At 56.1% G+C, this 18,218-nt stretch overlaps 1 protein-coding gene across 1 annotated transcript in view; it reads left to right on the top strand.

Moving 5' to 3' along the window:
* The window catches only part of PIK3R3 (phosphoinositide-3-kinase regulatory subunit 3), a 78,419-nt gene that overhangs the window by 16,454 nt on the left and 43,747 nt on the right, over positions 1-18,218 (top strand). The window contains exons 6-7 of the mRNA XM_053984708.1: positions 437-638; positions 990-1,075. Of these exons, the coding sequence (XP_053840683.1) occupies positions 437-638; positions 990-1,075 (288 nt within the window). The remainder of the gene's footprint in view (positions 1-436; positions 639-989; positions 1,076-18,218) is intronic.

Below are 18,218 nucleotides of genomic sequence, written 5' to 3'. Positions count from 1 at the left end.
TCCATTCGAGCAGCAGTGAAGGATTTTGAGGTGCAGCCCCTACCAGGTGAGCAGCTCAGCCCTCTGAGCTCCCTCCCTGGATGTGCTGACAGGGGGAATGTGTTAAAGGCACCTGACAACCTGATCTGGGGTGGTGTGAGTGGGTAAATGGGGCAGGCAAACCCCAGAAATAAATGGCCAAAACCCTGAAGAAATCATCTCTGTGGACCCTGGGATATCCACGACTCCCATGGCCTGTCTAGGAAGGGGTGGGCTGTAAAGAAATAGTGGTGGGAGAGGTTGAGGTCAGGTTTTTTTTGTGTCTCTAAGGGGAGTAGAAAACTGCCAGCTCATGCCCTGTGTGCTGATAGGTGCTGGGCTCCCATGAGAGCCATGGGGATGCCCCTGATCTCCCAAACTGACCATTCTTTTTTTTCCTGTGTCTCCTCTGCTACAGAGACCCCAGGCCTGGAGGAGTGTGGCCAGCGAGCCAGAGCCCTGCTGGCCCCCCCAGCCCTGCCACAGCCACAGGCACTGCTCCTGCGCCAGCTCGCCCGCCACTTCTGTCACCTCTGCCAGGGCAGCCACCGCAGCCGCCTCTCGCCCCGGCTCCTCGGGGAGCTCTTTGGGGAGCTGCTGCTGCGCCCTGTGGCAGCCAGGTGAGGTCCCCTGCCATGCATGGGACAGGGTGGGTGAGAGGAGGGTGCCCATGGACAGGCTGCTCCCAACTAAGCTGGTTTTGCTGTACGACAGCCCACCAGTGGCCCAAGCACAGCATTCTCCCAAGGAGGAAGCCAGATCTGGAATCTGCCATTCCAGCTGTGGTGCTCAGACATCACACCTGTTCCCAAAGTGAGCAGGCATGATGTACACATGAGACTGGGATTCACAGCATTGCCTCAGTCCCACAGCAAACCCACTGGGGTAGCTGGCTGCTGTTCCAGGGAGCTGGGGGTCTCCAGGGAGGTGGAGCTGCTGGTGTCCTCACACACCTCTCCTTTTCCTCTCAGCACCGAGGCAGGCCCTGAGCTCCGTGCAAGGATCCTCGAGTCCTTCATCATGGCCAGTGAGGTGGCAGAGCTGCCGACAGCTCCTGGTAAGAGACATCTGGCTGGTGGCAGAGGGGGGACAGTGGGTGTGGCATTCAGAGCAGTGACAGCAGCAAGTCATGGGGCAGTTCCAGTGGCTGGTGCAGTGATGAGAAGATACTTCTGTCCCTGTGGCAGTGCCCAGGCTGTGCTGCCTTCCTGTCCCATTTCCCTCTCTCCTTTCTCCTCAGAGATGCTGATCTGGGGGCATTTCTTTGCAGCCCCTCAGAAGGTTTGCTGCTGTTTTCTGGCTTCATGTCTCTGTCATTGTTCTCTGGTCCCTGGGTTTGTGATGCAAACAGCTTCTGGTCCCCCACCTTGGGGGCTTGGTATGAGCTGGGGGCTCTTGGTGGGGGACTCATGTGCAGCTTGTTCTGGAGAGCAGGGATCTAGATATAATCCTCCTAAGGAGGAAAAAAAATAGCAGCATGACCATAAAATGGTAGGATGGTACTTGCTACAGGATCTGGTCAGGGTTGATGATTTTTGACTCGCATTTAGTCCCCATGTGTGCAGAATCATGATGCATCCACTGCTGCTTCCCCCACAGGGCATCCCCAAGTTGGGGATGAGGACAGGCACTTACCCCACCTCTCCATGCATGGACCAAGTCAGGAGAGTGGCTTTTTCTGCAGATGTTGACGAGCCTCGCCCCCAGGGCTGCAGTCCTGCCCCTTTCATTGCCAACACCAGTGTTTGTCTCCAGCACCTCCTCGCTCTTTTGCTCCACTGGCCACCTTCTCTTGCTGTGTTCCTCTTGCTGGGTGGCAGCTTGTGATCCCATCAGTGTCCAAAACTGAAGCCCATGCTCCCTGTGCCCTCTGCAGCACTCCAAGGATGGGGGAAACTGGTCCATCCAAGTGGGGATGTACATAGGAGAGAGAGAGGGTGCTCAGGGGAGCACAAAACCTCAGACACTGAGGACCACACAGACCCATTCTTGTGGGATCTCATCTCCAGGCTGTCACTAAGACCCATCTATTCCCCCACACTGAGCTGTCTGGATGCCTGAGAGGCACAATTGCTTCCAGCCCTCCTGCTTGGAGATAAGTTGGCGCTGGCCCCAGTGAATCCTGTCGGTTTGTGATGGCTCTGGGTCCTTGTCACCGCCCTGCTCCCTGGGGGACAGCCAGGCCAGGCAGGATTACGACTCTTAATATTCCTCATAAATCAGCCCTTTCAGACCTGTCATCTCATTTATTGCTCTCCCCCAAGCTCACACCCATGAGTTTGTCAGGATGCATCTGTCTCTTCCACCTGCTGATCCAGCTGATGGGCAGCTGCAGCCCAGCAGTCTCTGGGGTCACTGCTGCCGTCCCCAAACTTTGTAGTGTCATCCACTGTCACCACCCCAAACTGAGGAGAGGGGTTGGGCAGGATCTTGAGGTCGTCATCCCCTTTCTGAGTCAAAATCTCCCCTGTGGTCATCCCACAAGTGTGGAGCAGGAGACAGGACACCTGGACTCGCTGTGGGACTTCAGGCAAGTCCTGCCACCTTCTCTCTCTTTGTACCTAAAAGCGAGGATATTATTACTTGGCTGTCATCACATTAGGATGTTGGGAAGCTTAATTAAATGCCTGCACAGCGATTTTGAGAGCTGTGGATGAAAGGGGTTATATATAAAGTGCAAAGAATTATTATTAGCGGTGCGGTCCAGGTCCTGCTCCTGCTCCCATCAGCCTGGCCCCACTCCCCTGCATCCCGGCACCGGGATTATTTTTGTGTGTGTGTGGAGTTGTGGTTTCAGAATTATACATGTAAAATAGCTATAAATACCCTGCAATAACACGGCGGGTGTGTGTGCATAGCACAGGAATAGGAGTCGGTAGCTGACATAAGGAAATGGTGGTGTGACCTCATTCTGACTCATGTAAATTTACCTCATGTGAAGGGGCAGCTTGGGGCTGCTTGGGGCTGCAGGGACAGTGGCCTCCTTGGCAGGGAGAGGTTTGGGGAGACATCTGAAGCTATCTGCTGATTCCAGGGAGGCTCCTTGGCAGGGCCAGGATCCTTCCTCTCCTATGTGTCCTGGGACTGATAGGGGAATTTTTGAATCTTGAAGGTTAAAATCTTAAAGAATAAAAATGTAAATTATGGAATTTTGTTCCTGGAGGGGCTTCTCTGGTGAACATGCTGTTGTTGGGTTTGCAGTGTCCCTTCCTCCACACACTGCTCCTGGGGGTCTCTTTAGCTGCCCGTTTTATGAGCTGCAAAGGAGAAAATGGGTTTGTGATGTCTCCTGAAAGCTGTTCCTAAGATGCAGCGCTGGGGTCATGCTGGAGGCACTGGTTTGCATAGAGCCGTGCTCTGGTTTGTATAGGACAATGCCACAGATCCCTAGGGAAGCTGCCATGGAGCCTGGGGCAAGTGACTGCATTCAGGCCACCTCGCTGTGCTCTCCAGCAAGTCTCCAGCACTGGGCAGACACCCCCGGGGGACATTTCTCAGCCACATGGGGGCCCAGGGGGGCATACAGAGCTCACAGCAGGATCCCAGTGTCTGGGAACGACTGCTTCCCGAGCAGGGTGAGGGGGCAGGGGAAGGCAAAGGGAAGGAGTGATGCAAATACCAGCTCAGCTGAAGGAAGATGACTTCATCTCCTTTTCCTCTCCTGGTGCTATTTATAGTCACTTTAATTTACTCCCCTTTGCTTTATTATCTCTCCAACAAGCCGTTAGCCCTCAGACAGCAGGATGCCTTTACTCACCATGCAGCCAAAAGTTCTGAAAAAAAACCCTCAACCCACCACCAAAAAAACCCAAAAGCGGGGGCAGGAGGCAGAGCAAGGCGGCAGAGCGCTTGGGCAGGAGCATCGCTGTCCTGTGACGTAGCTTTCTGGAAAAAACAAGAGGATTTTTGGCTCCTTTTGGAGAAAGGAGCAAGAACTGGGCAAGAAAGATGTTCCCTACCTCCTTCAGAGCAGTGGCTGGAGGGGTCAGGATCCGTGGCACCAGGGTCCCGTCCTTACCCTAGGACAAGGGCCACTTTTGCTGGACCCTGATGAGGCAGACACCCCCTGCTTCCCCCCAGGAGCTCCAGCCCTGCCCTGCTTCATGTGGGGCAGTGGTATCATGCCAGGATATGGGGATCAGCACCACCCCAGGTGCCTTGAAAACATCTTCCCAACAAGAAGGTTTGGCAGCCCTGCACCATAGAGAAACTGAGGAACAGCCTCCCCCTGGAATCACCCTTCCAGTGGCTTCAAAATCCAGTCCCTGAGAAGGTTGGTGCCCAGCCCCAAGGTTAGCTCTGTGGCAGCCCATCCCCAGTGCTCAGCAGGGCTACAGTGGTGGCAGTGGTGGGTGACAATCCCATGAACATCCTGTGATGTGACACTCTGGGCACTTCCCAGCCCAAGCCCCGTGCCGCACCTCTGGGACAGCATCCCTGCTGAGCAGCACTGCCGTGTTAAGCCAAATTAGAAGGAACTGACTTTGAAGTTTTTAATTAACTTTTTCCATGTTTGCTTTCTGCTGGATCCAAGGGAAAAGCCCAGTCTCCCTGCTCTCCCCAGCTGATGTGGCATGGGGGAGGTTGCAGACTTGGATGTGCAGGGGGTCAGGAGGGAGCAGGAGGCATTGTATGTAATCCAGCACAGAGGGTGCAGCTGGGGGCTGTGTCCAGGTGCTGCCCTGCCTCCCCGGGCGCATCCCTGCACAAGCATGAGCATCCTCCCACCTGGCCTGGCACATCAGCCACAGGGAACCTCAAATTTGCATTACCCCTTGGTGTTTCATCCCCTCAGAGCTGCTAGGGTGGGTTAAAAATAGCCAGGAGAAAACCCAAGCAAAACCCTGGGTGGAGAACAGCATGAAGAAGCCATGGCTGAGTGGTCCCCTGTGCCAAAACACTTCATTCTGACTCCCCGAATCTGCAAATAATACAGAGAAAACAAATTAACACTGGGGAAGGGGAGGAAAAAGAGCCAGAGCCGAGCTAGCAACATGAGGTAGGGAGAGTGGCTAAAAATAACAGATCCCTGAAGGCATGGGGAGGAACATGACGGGGATCCACACTCCTGCCATCCCAAAAGGCAGCCTTGTGCCTTCCCAGCTGCTCCTCATAACGCAGCCCTGCCCGGTGCATCCAGAGAGGGAAAAGCCTCCAAGAAGGGCAGCAGCAGGGAGGTGAGAGGTGCAGAGCTGTGCCATGGAGCCAGGAGCTATTCTCCCACTTTCAGCAGAGCATGGGGGTCCCCCAAGCACCCAGGGTGCCCAGCTGGGAGGGAGCTGCTGCCTGACCCACTTGCAGGCAGCCGGCGGGCAGTGGGATGCTGCTGGGAGACCCCAGGGGTGCTGCCTCCACAGCTAATTTTAGCCTGTGTTCAATTAATCATGGAATGGGAGGGGATCGCAGCAAGCCCAGCCTTTGCCAGTGCCTCCACCAGCTCCCCTTTCCACCCCGTGTGTGCTGCTGCAGGGTTTGGAGGAGCAGGGGCCAGGCATTCCCTGATCCTGTGGGTTTGTGCTGAGGAACTAGGAGAGATCTTGTGCCACAGTCCTCTTCCTCCAGTCAGCTTTAAGAGGCTGGAGCAGCCCTGGGATGGATGTTATCTCCTCATGCCTCAGTTTCCCACCTGTGGCTGGCATTGGTGACCTTTGCTGTGGAATTTCTTAGGTCACCTGTACCGCTCTGAGTAGGCATTTTCCTGGCATGTCAGAGCTCTGGAATGCCTCCCTGGGATGGGGAGCAGTGACCCCCTGCAAAGGATGTCTCAGCCAGCCCAGACCTCTGCTGCATGCCCTAATGGCAGCCCCTTTCCTGGGAGTCACCAGCTCTGCTGTGTAAAGTTGGGGCAGGAAGAGCTGCATTGCTCGGAGACAGGCAGCTTTCGCAGCACAAAGGGGAGAGCCTGGCAATGCTTTTGGGGTACAGCATCAGAGCCCTGTGGTCCTGCTCTCCCCACAGCCCAGCTTCGCTGGTCCCTGTGTCAAAAGCACAGCATGGTCCAGCCCTCCCCCATGACAGAGGGAATGGCTCCTGACGGAAACAGGGCTCGGCTGGGATTGAAACCCTTTTCCTGCCTGCACTGCGTGGCCAGAGCTGATAAGGCCTGGATAACCCCAAGCATTGTGTGTTCTGCCGGCCCATGACCCGCCAGCGTGAGAGGAAACGCTGCTGCTCGGCCAGCCAGGATCAGGGGGAGACCATGTGCCAGTGGTGGGTGCTGGAGTGCCCTGCTGTCTGGCCAGCCTGCTTTCCCTTTGGCCGGCATACGAAGTTTTGGGATGGCTCTGTCAGATTGGTGCCAGCCCAGGTTGCTGTGTCAGCACACGCTGACTGGCTCTCAGCTGTATGGTCATGAAAGAAAGCTGCCAGCATGAAAAACCTAGGGGTTCAGGGTCTGGCACAGGCAGGGTTTGGCCCTTGGGATTTGCATTCCATCCTCTCGGGATGGAACTTTGAACCTGGGACACTTCTGGCTGTTCCAGAGGGCAGGTCCCAAAGGCCAGACTGGCTGAGCAAAACCTCGCCAACCCAGAGGGAGCCACCAGCTTTGCTGTCCCACAATGGTCAGGGCTGGCTCACTCCCTGTGCCGGCTGCTGGCCAAGCCAGACTGCGGGAATGTGTGTGCCAGTGCGCGTGTCCTCCCGGCTCCTGCCCTCAGACGCTGTCTGGGCTGGCGTCACCCTTTCTGCTGCAGTGGCTCTGGCTAAACAGCGTGGGCAGCTTCACAAAAGAAGATGAGGAGGGTGACAAAGCGCCGGCCACACCGCCAGCCACAGCCGATTGTGCAGCTTGGCACCAAAGCCAGGAGCATCTTCCACTGTGCACTGGCATTTCCACCCCCTGCTTCCTGCCTGGCAGCAGGTCCCCCTGCTGCCCTTTTGGCCAGGAGATGCCAGAAAAGGGCAATGCTTCCCACGGGGAATTTCATGGTGGAGTAGGGAAGCTGATCCCACTGTGATCCCACCAGCACCCCTGGACCCTGCCTCCCTGGAGAGCACCTGGCTCTGTTCCAAAGGGCTGGGAGGAGACAGGCTACCCAACACAGACACATGAGCAGCTCTGGGGAAAGGCAGGATTTGTGCTTCCAGGAGGGAAAATGAGTCACAGGGGGATGACAGGGTTGTGCCAGCAGCGGAGCGCGGGACTGGGGTAAGTGGTGGCTGTCGGCTGCCATCCGACAGGTCAGGCAGAAATGCTCTTACAGGCCTTGCCTGGCTTTAAAATCTATTAACGTCATTTTGCTGTTCGAGCCGAGAGCAGTACAGGCAGCAGAAACATTCGGGCACGGTTCAGATCAGAGCAGGATTTCAATTACAGTAATCAAAGGTGACACAGATAAGAAACCCCTGGTCTATGGAGCCACGACAGCTGTCTTCTGGCTCCAACCAGCACCCATCCAGAGCAGCTCCATCAAAATCACTGAAGTGGTACTAGGGTAAAATTGGATTGGAATCCATTTTCATCTGCCGCGGTGGAAAATGCTTTCCCTGCACTCCTTGGGGAGAAAAACCACTTTCTCAGGAACAGTAAGGGAGGAAGGTGCCAGGCATGGAGGAGGGGACAATGTTCCCAGGAACAGCACTGACGGCTGCTTTTGGATGATGGAGGCAGCAGAAGAAACAGCTGGGATGCTGGAGCATCAAGGCTCTGCCTCCTGCTTTCCCCTCTCCATTTCAGCCTGGCCCCACAGTGACTGTCATGGGTGAGGCAGGGATGTGCTCAGCTCGGTGTCAGGCTCCCTGGAGGGATGGGTGTCCCTCTGAGCCCCACCTGTGGCCAGAGCATCCCAGGATGTGCTGCAGGATGGACTCCCAGCCAAGGAAAATCTGGGGAGAGAGTTGGGAGGTTGGAGGAGAAGAGTCCAAGGGGCAGGCACTGGCACTCTTCTCTCATCCTTGTAAATGGCAAGGTGATGCACAGGGAAACCTGCCTCCTGCTTCTGCCTCTGCCACCACTTGCATGTGCCCCTGGTCAATTGTCCCCATTGTTTTTGTGACTTTTTGCAAATCTTCTGGATGGCAGCAGGGCATCCCTACCTCTGACTCCATCACACCTTTGGGCTCCCACTCCAAGGAGCCATTGGTGCTCACTACCACGGCCTAATGGGACCCTGTTTGCAGCCAAGCCATGGGGGCATCCCTGGGTCCCATGTACACAAGTGGTGCTTTCTGCCCCTGCCCCAGCACGGCAGGATCTGGCCAAAAACACAGCATTTCTTTCTGCGCCCACTGGCCCCGCTCCAGCCTGGCCAGGTGTCAACTGCCCGGCCGCAGTGTGTCCCCCCCCACGGTGCTCCACCGGGAGCAGGAGCCCTCTCCCAAACACTGGAGGTTTGTTCGGGGTGGCGGGGCTGAATGGTGGGTCTGTGTGGCCGGGAATGCCGGGGCGGGGAGGGAATTTGAGCCGCTTGTTTCATCTGTTTACCTGGAAGTGGAGATCATGGCCAGGCCCAGCTGCCGCAGCGGCGGCACTTTCATGCCAGTGCTAACGGGATGGGGAGTGTCCATGCTGCACCCGACACCATGCAGCCTGCAGCATGACAACGATGGGGACACAGCAGGGACTTGGCAGTGCTCCCCTCCCTCCATGTGCCTGCACAGTGCTGAACCCTCCTGCTCACTGCAGCTGGAGGCTGGAGAGCCGGAGCCTGGGGAGGGATGTGGGGATGACCCCAAGCCATCACAGGGGTGGGTGATACTGCAGGTCATCCTTTGTCCTGCAGCATCACTATGTCCTGGGGCTCTACAGAGTCCCTCTGCATGTGTCCCCATGCCAGCTGGGTCCCCATCCTCACTGTGTTCCTCATACTGTTGGCAGTCTCCATCCTGGCTGCACACCCCTGCCTCATCCATAGCTCTCTGTACCGGCTGTGGTGTCCCACAATGGCTGTGGACACCTATACCAGCTCTATCCCTGTGTGGGTTGTGCATCCCTGCACCGGCTGTGCCCCTGTACCAGCAGTGTCCCCATGGGAGCCACTTAGCAGCTCTGGGAGAGAAGGCCCACCCATGCAAGTGCCAGGTTTTGTCCTTGCATGAGGCAGGACTGACAGCCACACACAAGTTGCTGGGGAGAGAAAGGGGATGATAGCATCTTCGTCAGTGCCTGGATGCACGGGGATTAATGAAGCTGGCTCGGCTTCCCCAGGATTCAGGTTGCCTTATCTGTGTCTATCTGTTCTTACCCAGGCACTGCTAGAGCTGCTCCGATGCGCACAGCTAATCCCAGAGGCTGGCACATAGGGCAGGGACTGCTGCTTCCACCCACACCCTGCCCATGCCTGCAGGGCCAGGGGCACGGAGCTGGGCTGTGACCTGTCCTGCCTCAGGCCAGCTGATGCTGGAGATAACCAGAAGCACAGGGCAGAGGTGCAAGGAGTTTGGCAGTCAGTCTGGCAGTAGTATGTGCAGGGTTGTGAGGCAGGCATTGCCTCTGATCCTGATTTTGAGGCTGTATCATCTTCCAGTTCTCCCAGCAAAGCTGTGTCTGCTCAGTTCATCTCTGTTCATCTTTCAGCTCAAAAAGTTACTGCCCCACGGGACTGTCTCTGGGAACTTGTGGCCGTTCTTTGGTTAAGTAGATTACTCCATCTTTTGGATACTTCTGGCATTTGGGGAGGGTTGCAGGTGGTGAAGAGGCTGGGATACCCACAGAGGCTGGCACCTCACTGAGCAGCCTGGCACTGTGTCATGCTCAGGAGACAAGGAGCAAGGGCTAGGTCATTTCACCTCACACCCACAGAGATGCAGCTGCAGCATCCCTGGCTCTTCCCAAGTACCTGGAGGACCCACAAGCCCTGACTGCCCATCCCTGGTGCCATCAGGAGGGTGTCTTCCCTCTGGCTTCTGGCACTTCTTTCTCCATTCTGTGTTGGCTTTTCATACCCTGGGGCAGGAGAAGCATCCGCGGCTGTGCTTCGGCACCATCCCAAATTTCCGACCTGGCATGCACAGTGCCATGACAACACTTTATTTTTTCAGCTGCTTCCCTATTTTCTTTGCAATTGGGCTCTTTCACTGGGTGATGGTGATCACAGGGGCTTTTTGGGCAGGGTTCAGCATGCTGCTGACCAAGCAGCTTGTAGCGTGGTGCCTCGAGGTGGTCTGCCCTGCCATGTGCCCCACACCTCGCAGGGCTCTGACCTTCCCTGGCCACCGCATAGAGGGAAAAACATCACCTGGTCTTGGGAGTGACTGCTCAGCTCTGCACACCCCAAAGCTGCCCTGGGACCTCAAAGTTACCCATTTCCCATGGGCTGTACAGCTCCATGTACCACAGGCATGGACTCTGCAGACTGATATCACCAAGGTCACCAATGCCACCAGAGTTCTGTGTCTGTGGCAAAATGGTGCTGAGCGTGATGAAGTGGGTGCCCAGCATGGCTGGCACTGCTCTTGCCTCCACGACAGTCCTTCCTGTGTTCCCAGCCTGTGGCTCCTCCAGAGCATCTTTCCTGTAACCTCCTGACCCCGCTACAGTGGGGTTTAAAGCTGTAAGGAAGGTGGCCTGGAGAAGGCTTTGTAAAATGCCAGTGGGGAACTACAGCAAAGGAAACTATGCCAGGGGGGAGAGTGGGGTCTGGAGAGCACAAGCCCCCAGGACCTCTGTGTGAACAGGGACTGGAGGACAGTGACAGGAGTTTGGTAATGCAAAAAGCACAAGCAAGAGTTGACCCTGACCAAACAGCTTCCCTGGGCAGTTTCAGGAACAGTCACAACCACTGAGTGGCTGCACACGTCTGAAGGAAGCTCTGCTCTGCAGCTTCTGACAGCTGCTTCTGCAAGAGCCTTAAATTGAAGATTAGGAGTGTTTCAGAAAGAGAAACCTGAGTGTTTTGGGGACCAGAACAATTCAAAAGAACCTAGACAAATTCACAAGCCATCAGTCTTGACAGGAATCTGGTCTTTTCAGCAAGAAAGACAAAAGCCTTTGTCCAAGTTGTTTCCACCATATCTTTTAGTGGGATTAGAACTGCAGTGTCCTGTGCTGATAGGCATGCCCCAGGCCAAGCACAACCAGCCCCTGAAATCACTTTATGCAGGCCTCGGAGTCCATCTCGGCATCCTGGCGCTTGCTGCTGCCATCATTTCCAATTTAGACCTGCTCATGGCAGAGACCAATATAGAAGCACTTTGCAGGATGGCACTTCCCCTCCCCAGGGAGCCAATGCTGGCACTTTGCTCTTGCTGCTCACCAGCTCCAAGGAAGACTGAGGAGCTTGAATTACATTTTTCCAAGAAAGGTGGATTTGGTTTGCAGAAATATAAGGACTGGGGAACAGTTGTTCTGCTCTGTTGAGCCTTTCTGCCATCTGGAACAGCTTTTGGTTTCCTTCTGGATACCTCCTCCATGAGATGGCAGGAGAGGGAGAGGGGCAAGGGCATCACTAGGACCCCCAAGGAGGGGAAGGATGAGGAGATGGAGTCAGGGGACACATGGGTCTATCCCTATGTGCCCTCTTCACAGGGGTGGGTGAAAGTCAGTCCAGGCAAGTAGAGAGCTGATTTAGGGAAGAGCTTGGAACAGACCTCACTGTGGAGGGTTGTGGAAGGCTGTGGAAGCCCCCAGTCAGGCTGTCCATGGCATGTGCCCACTCTGCCCATCCCCTTGGCAGGGTGGTGGCCATGAGATCCTGCAGCCGCTGTTTCTCATTACACATTTTCCAGCCCAGAGGTGCAGAAAGGCTCATTATCTCCATCTTCCTTCTTTTCCTCCTGGGGAAAAACATAAAAGCGAAGTCACCACATCAGGGCTGGATTACTCGGGGACTGAAGAGGGAACAGCACATCCAGGGCAGTGGGCACTGCTAACCCCAGCCCCCTGGGTGAGGTTTCTAATGTCTAGTAAGGGCTTGGTGCTCCTGCAGCTTTATCCTCAGTAAAGCCATAAAAAATGTCTCCCATTCCTCCAATTGCCTGTTCCTACAGAAACTGGGGTAGAACTGGGTCTCTTGGGCATGGTCCTCCTCACAGTTGGAAAACACCCCACAGAGCTCTTCCAGGGGCTGGACACCAGCTCCCATTGGCCCTGCATGGCTCTGAGCCACTCACGTCCATGCCACATATTGGTGTCCTCTGGTCCCTCCCAACTGCTCTGCACCAAACACTTCCTGTGTGGTGGATTTGATTTGGTGTCTCCGAGGCTGACGCTGAGCTCAGGACCATGCTGCCACTGCCCAGGCAGCCTGTGCTGTCCTCAGCATCCAGTGCTTGAAACCACAACCTCATGATGAGCATCCTCCCTGGAGAGGCTGCTCTCTGCAATTAATCCAGGCATGGTTTATGCTAAGGACTCTCCCCACTTTAAATTATAAATGGCCCTTGGCATGTGTGCACACAAACACATGTGTGTGTGCAGAGATCCTTTAAGGCCATCATTAGCTGTAATTAGCGGGATCTGTCACTCATCTTTGGCCGTTAACGATGAGCCCTGAGTCAGAGGAATCCAGCGGCAGATAAAATAAACACGATTTCAAACAGTTTGGAAATAACAAGCCCTCATTAATCAGACAAGCCCCAAAGGGAAGTGCTTGGAAAAGTGGCAGCTTCTTTGCCGTTGCTGAGAGTGGGGCTGGGTGGGCTCCAGGACAGCCCCTGTGCTCCCCAAACCCCCCCCTCCAGTGGGAATGGGAGGCAGGATATTCTCTCTTGGCTGACTTCATGGCAGGATTGAGGTGTCAGAGCCAGTCAGCTTGAGCAAAAACCTGAAAACTGGCAAAACCTACCCAAAAGAGCTCCTTCATGGACCCTCTCTGGGAGAAAGCAGCTGAGGCACGACCTGGCCCCGAAGTGCAGGTGAGGGTGATGCTGGTGCAGGGCTCAGCTCTGGGTAGAGATGAAGCAGCTCTGGGGCAGGACACCCCACAGCCATCACTCACCCCAAGAGCTTAAAGGCTGTGTGGAGGGAGCATCCCCAGGATCCAGCAGCACAGGAGAGAAACGATTTGGGAAAGGGGCTGGTACAAGGGATGTTTCCTAGGGAGCAGGGGGACCTGGAGAGACTTCTAGCTGTCACAGCTGCAGCTAAATAACAGCAAATAGGAGGGGAATGGGACACATGAGGCTGGTTTATATTACAAAGGAGCAGTCCATCATGGGGTATTTAAAATAATCCGCTTAGATGCACAGTAGCAGATTTGGAGCGCTAAGGGAATTGAAGGCGCTGTGGCTTTGCAAGACTGGATCAGATCTAGTTAAGATGCCACTTAGGACAGTACATCCCATCCTGCCTCACTGCCCCAGGGGACAGGCACACAGCACCTGCAGCCCCTGCAAGGCCAGTCCCATTCTGCCAGGGACACACCCAAGGTGACACTGGCCACATCAGGATGGGTGACAATGTCCTGTGGCAGCTCCCTAGGACTGGCGGCAGGTTTGGGCAGCATAGAGCCATGGTCTGGACTAAACACAGGACAGGGGATTCCCATGAGGGGTCAAGCCTTTGGAGTGGTGGAGGAAGTGTAACTGGTGCTTGGGGTCCAGGGGCACCTTCATGCTGCAGCCAGGTGCCTGGTAGAGAGCTGGGACCAGGGGATGCTATGAGAGAGCTGTGCCCACACTGCCAGGGGGTGGGAACCTCCTCTAAGGGTGTCCATGTGACATTTCCTGCTCAGCTGGGGCTGGGGGCAGGGATTTCGTGTGGTAGGCTGGGAACATGTGCTTCAGGGGAAGAGCTGGGGCTGGGACTGCTCTGCCTCTGCATGGCCTTGCAAGCCCCCCAGCACAGCCAGTGGCTACAGAGGAGGGTGGTCCTAATGCTACAAGCTAGGGGATCCTCTGCTGGGGTCTCGGCTCAGTTTGGGGTCTGTGTGGGCAGGAAAATGGGCTGTCTGAGCATCCCTGGCATCCTCACATTGCTCCTCCGAGCCAGGCTGAAAGCTCAGCCCCAGGGAAGCCAATTTATCCTGAGAGAGGGATTTCATCCCAGAGACTTCATTACAGGCAGATATTCCCCCAGAAGAGTTCCCTTCCAAGGGCAGATGGTTTCCACCTTGGGCAGGCCCTGCAGAGCCAGAGCAGGAGCAGCCTCTCGGAGCCAAGCAGCGTAGCCAGAAGTGACCCTGTCACAGGGCTGGTCCTCACTCTGCCCTTCCCTTTGCTTCCAGGGAGGGCAGGGCCCAGGAACACGCCCACAAAATCTGAGGCTGCATGTCAGACTAGGCCACAGGACTGCCCGCACCTCTTCTTGTCCTCACCCTGTGCCCTCTGTCCCTCTCCGACCCCACTACAGGGCTGCACTCACCACGAGGGCTCACTCTGGCAGGTTTAAACACTGTCCCCAGCTCCCCTAAGCATTAATCCAAGGGAGGATTAAGGTTACCAAGCTCCTGGAGCCACCCAGCTCTCACGTCTCCCACAGTGGACCCCTCTGTCCTGGCCCCAGAGAGGGCACATGGCTCTGCTGTCTCCCTGGGACTTGCTGCTGTCCCCCCTTGAGCCCCCCAGGCTCTGCTCCATCAGCAGGCACCTCACTGGGGTTGTGCAGCACCTGGTCACCTCTGCAAACTGGAGACCAGAGATAATTTCTGGGGCTTTGGGGGCTTCCAAGCCTCTGTGACCAACTTCCCCCTGCTCCCTGCAAGCCCTGGGGTGGGTTTTGGGGTGGGCATGAGCCTCTTCCCCCTCTTCTCCCCTGTCCCCTAGGTGCCGTGCTCTGGGTCAGCTCTGGGTTCGTGACAACTAGTTTAAATGCATGGAAAATACCTTAATCCTGGTAAGACCCTGATCCCTGCCTGCTCATACTTCCCATGAAAGCCCCCCACTTCAGCCATAATCCCCTGGAAGAGGTTGTCTGTGCACCCTCCACTTGTGGGAGCAAAGGAGGGCACCCACAAACTCCTGGGGTTGGCACACAGGGCCCTGGCTAGTACTGCCCAGGGAGTCCTGTCTCCTGCAGGGGACAGTAGGGATACAGATGCTTCTGCCATATGGCCAGTGGCTCCTGCCACTCTCTTGTGTCCTCTTAGGGCCACCAGCTCCAGAAGTTTTCAGAGAGAAGCAAGTAAGTGTAAACTATTTTTACGTAGTTATGATCACTTTTCATTTCTGTTTTGAGTTGCTATATACTCCACAGTGAGCAGAACTCCTAGCCTCCCGGTCCCTATCCCCTTGCAACTCTTGCCCCATCCCATCAAAAGGGCTCCCCAGGGCATGGGATTGGAGGAACCCCTGGCTTGTGGGGAGAAAGAGGGTTTTGGCTCTGCCCCCAGTCCCATTTCCCCAGCGTCAGGAGCTTCTGCTGCCTTTACCTGCCCTGACCTGTGGCCCCACGAGCTGTAATCCCCCTCCTGCTGCACCCGCAGGATCAGAGGCTGCCAGTGTCCAGCCCATCCCAGAGAAAGGAGGGCACTGGGGGTTGGTAATAAATCCTAATGATATCCTGGGGAGAGGGGTAGAACAACACGTTCTCACCACTCCCTTGCGTGTCAATAGGAAAAGTCTGTGTTTGCAGAATTGTCTCTTGTATTTATAAGAAGCAAGGACAATGCTGGGATAGAGGCTGAGCTGAGCTTTTAACCAGCCAGATTACATTTAGCAGGAGCATTTACCTCTGCCTCTAATCCGCCTGCCACAAAGACTTGCTAACTCCTTCCCGGATTTAACTGGAAGGCTTCAAATCTTCCTGCAGAGGAGAGAGTTAAGCCCGAGCTGGTGCTGAAGGGCTGCAGAGGTCAGGGTCAGCGCTCCTCCTTCTCAGGCACATCAGGTTTGGGCCGGACACTTAAGTCCCAGGCTCAGTTTTTCTTCTGGCAACAGGCCCTGCAGTCAGGACAGGCAGGGGATGGGAAAGTGCCAGGAGCCCTTCAGTCCTTGGGAGCTCAAAATCAGAGCATATGCACAGCAAAGATTTGGACATTCTTGAGAATCACTGCTGCCTAAACACAGAGCAGAGGAAAAAGCGCTGGTACCTGGTTGGAACAGTCCCTTGTTTTTAGCTGGATTTCTTGTAAGAACAGAAAATATCCATAGCCAGTGCTGGGTGGCTGAGGAAGGTTGCATGGCTGCTATAGGATATGGTCATGCTCCCAACACCCAGTGTCACCTGACATATGGCCGGTGTCCCCTGACTCCCCCATCCCACCCTGGAACAGCCACATTCTCCACTGCCTGCACAGGGCCAGGCCCATCAATCCTCAGAGCCCAGGACACCTATGGCACCAGCCCTGTGGCTCATGCCACGGAGACCTCTGCCAAGCAGAATCCCTCCCTTGATGGGCATTCCTTCGCAGGATGCTTTGCATCCATGCCAGGAAGGGGAGAGACAAAACTCCTGGTCCTTGGCCCTGCAGCACACCCCTATGGCACCCCCAGCACAGTGACCCCAACACTGCCAGGGCCATGGTGACTCAATAGGGGATTTTAGTGCAAGGCCTTGGGGCAAGGGGACAGGGATGTGGCACATGCTGGTGTCACTGAGCTGGCTGGCACTGGGCAGCACATGGCACTGTAGGGGACCCACCAGCAAAGATGGTCTGACTGGGAGAGTGGCCAGGAGAAGGGCTGGAGCTCTGTGGCTGGCTCCACACAGCCTGGCCCGACGGGCTGCCCGCCCTCGGTCTCGCCCTACACCGCTGGCACTAAGCCTCCCATGCCAGGGTCACAGCCTGAGCTGGGAAAGACGCGTGAGCTGAGACAGCAGAGCCAGGGACGAAACCTCCCCTGACTTCTGGGAAGCCGGCAGTATCGGAAATTTCCCTCCCAGCACAGCTGCGTGGGAGGGGATGGCGAGTCCCCTCAGCCAGACCTTGCACGGTGTCCCGTCATTCGGCAGCACCTCTCGGCCTGCAGGGACACACGAGCCTCCATGGCGGCCCGGGCCAGGATGACATGATGGCAGCCATCCCACTGCCACCGCCCCGCCACCTTTCCCTCACAAAGGCCGGAAGCTGGGTGCAGCCGGGGGTTTCCCGGCTCAGCCGTGGCCCCGAGTGCCCCAGGGATGAGCTGGCTGCCAGCCAGCGGCACCCAGCCCGGCCTCTGAGTCCCTTTGCGGTGCCGCTTACAGGGGGCTTCTGCACAGTCAGGAATTCCCTGCGTTCCTCCAGCTGCCCCGGTGCCACGGCAGTGGAATCATATGGAGGGCTCCATCCACAGCATCACCCCCTCCTTACACTGGGTGCAGAAAGCACCTGGCAAGAGAAAATCCACCTCGTGTGTTCCCAGACGAGGCTCTGGAGCCTGCAGCAGGCAGAGCCTGTGAGGCTGAGGGTGCTGTGCTGGGGCAGGGCTGCAGAGCCCCCCCCCTGCTCCCCTCCTCCAGCCTGCTGGGCAAGGGGCCAGCTTGGCTTCCGCAGCCCTTTCTGCAGGCTGACCTGGTATGTTCACCACAAGCTATGGACGGCCTGGTTGCCGCTTACGGTAAATCTGAGCGAGTTGTTTGGGCAGGGCATTCGCAGTTCCACAGGCAGCGAACCGGCCGTGTCCTACCGGCACCGGCGGCTGCCACAGGCGTCTCCTGTTTCCAGCGCTCCCCTTGGATTTCCCAGCACTGACCCACCGAGTGTCACACCCCGGCATCAGCACGGAGCCACTGTCCCAGGGTTCCCCCTCCTTTCTGGTAACAGGCAGTGTCTGGCGGAGGGGAGAACCATTGCCATCACCCCCTGCTTTGGCTCAGGTACACAGGAAAGCTGGTGAGGAAGGGATACTGGGGCACACAGTGATGCCAGCACAGTCCCACAAACTGCTGCCCAGCCACCCTCTTGTTGCTGCTTTCTCCCATCACTGCCCTCTGGCCATCAGTTCCAATCTCCAGCGAAGGGTCTGGGAGATTTTTCTGCTTGCTTGGGACAGTGTGAAGCCTTTGTCCCCGTGGTAGCCAGCAGATTAACCTGAAGCACCAATGAAACATTTTCTTTAGGGCGTAAGTGGGATTTATGGGGTGGAGATGCCTGCTCCAGCCCTCTTCACGGATGGGTAACTTCAAGCATTGAGAAAAGGCAAGATTTGGCTTAACCAACAGAGTTTCCCTGAGCCCTCAGGATCATATGTTGCATTTCCTTATCCACAAGTATTTCCTTCCTACCCCCTTTTTAAGGGAAAATCACTGAGGGGTGCTTGTCACCTGACACTCTGAGGCTTGGGGCTGCAAGCACTGCCCCACACTTTGCTTCACATCTGTACCCAAGTCCAGAGGAAGGTGAGGTACTCACTAGCAAAATTTAATTCTATTGAATGACCAAAAAGCAGAAAACAAGCAA

The sequence above is a fragment of the Vidua macroura genome, chromosome 9, assembly GCF_024509145.1.
Source record: "Vidua macroura isolate BioBank_ID:100142 chromosome 9, ASM2450914v1, whole genome shotgun sequence".
In the NCBI taxonomy this organism is placed as follows: Eukaryota; Metazoa; Chordata; class Aves; order Passeriformes; family Viduidae; genus Vidua; species Vidua macroura.
The sequence above is the reverse complement of the archived record's forward strand: the minus strand, read 5'-3'. Positions and strand labels throughout refer to the sequence as shown.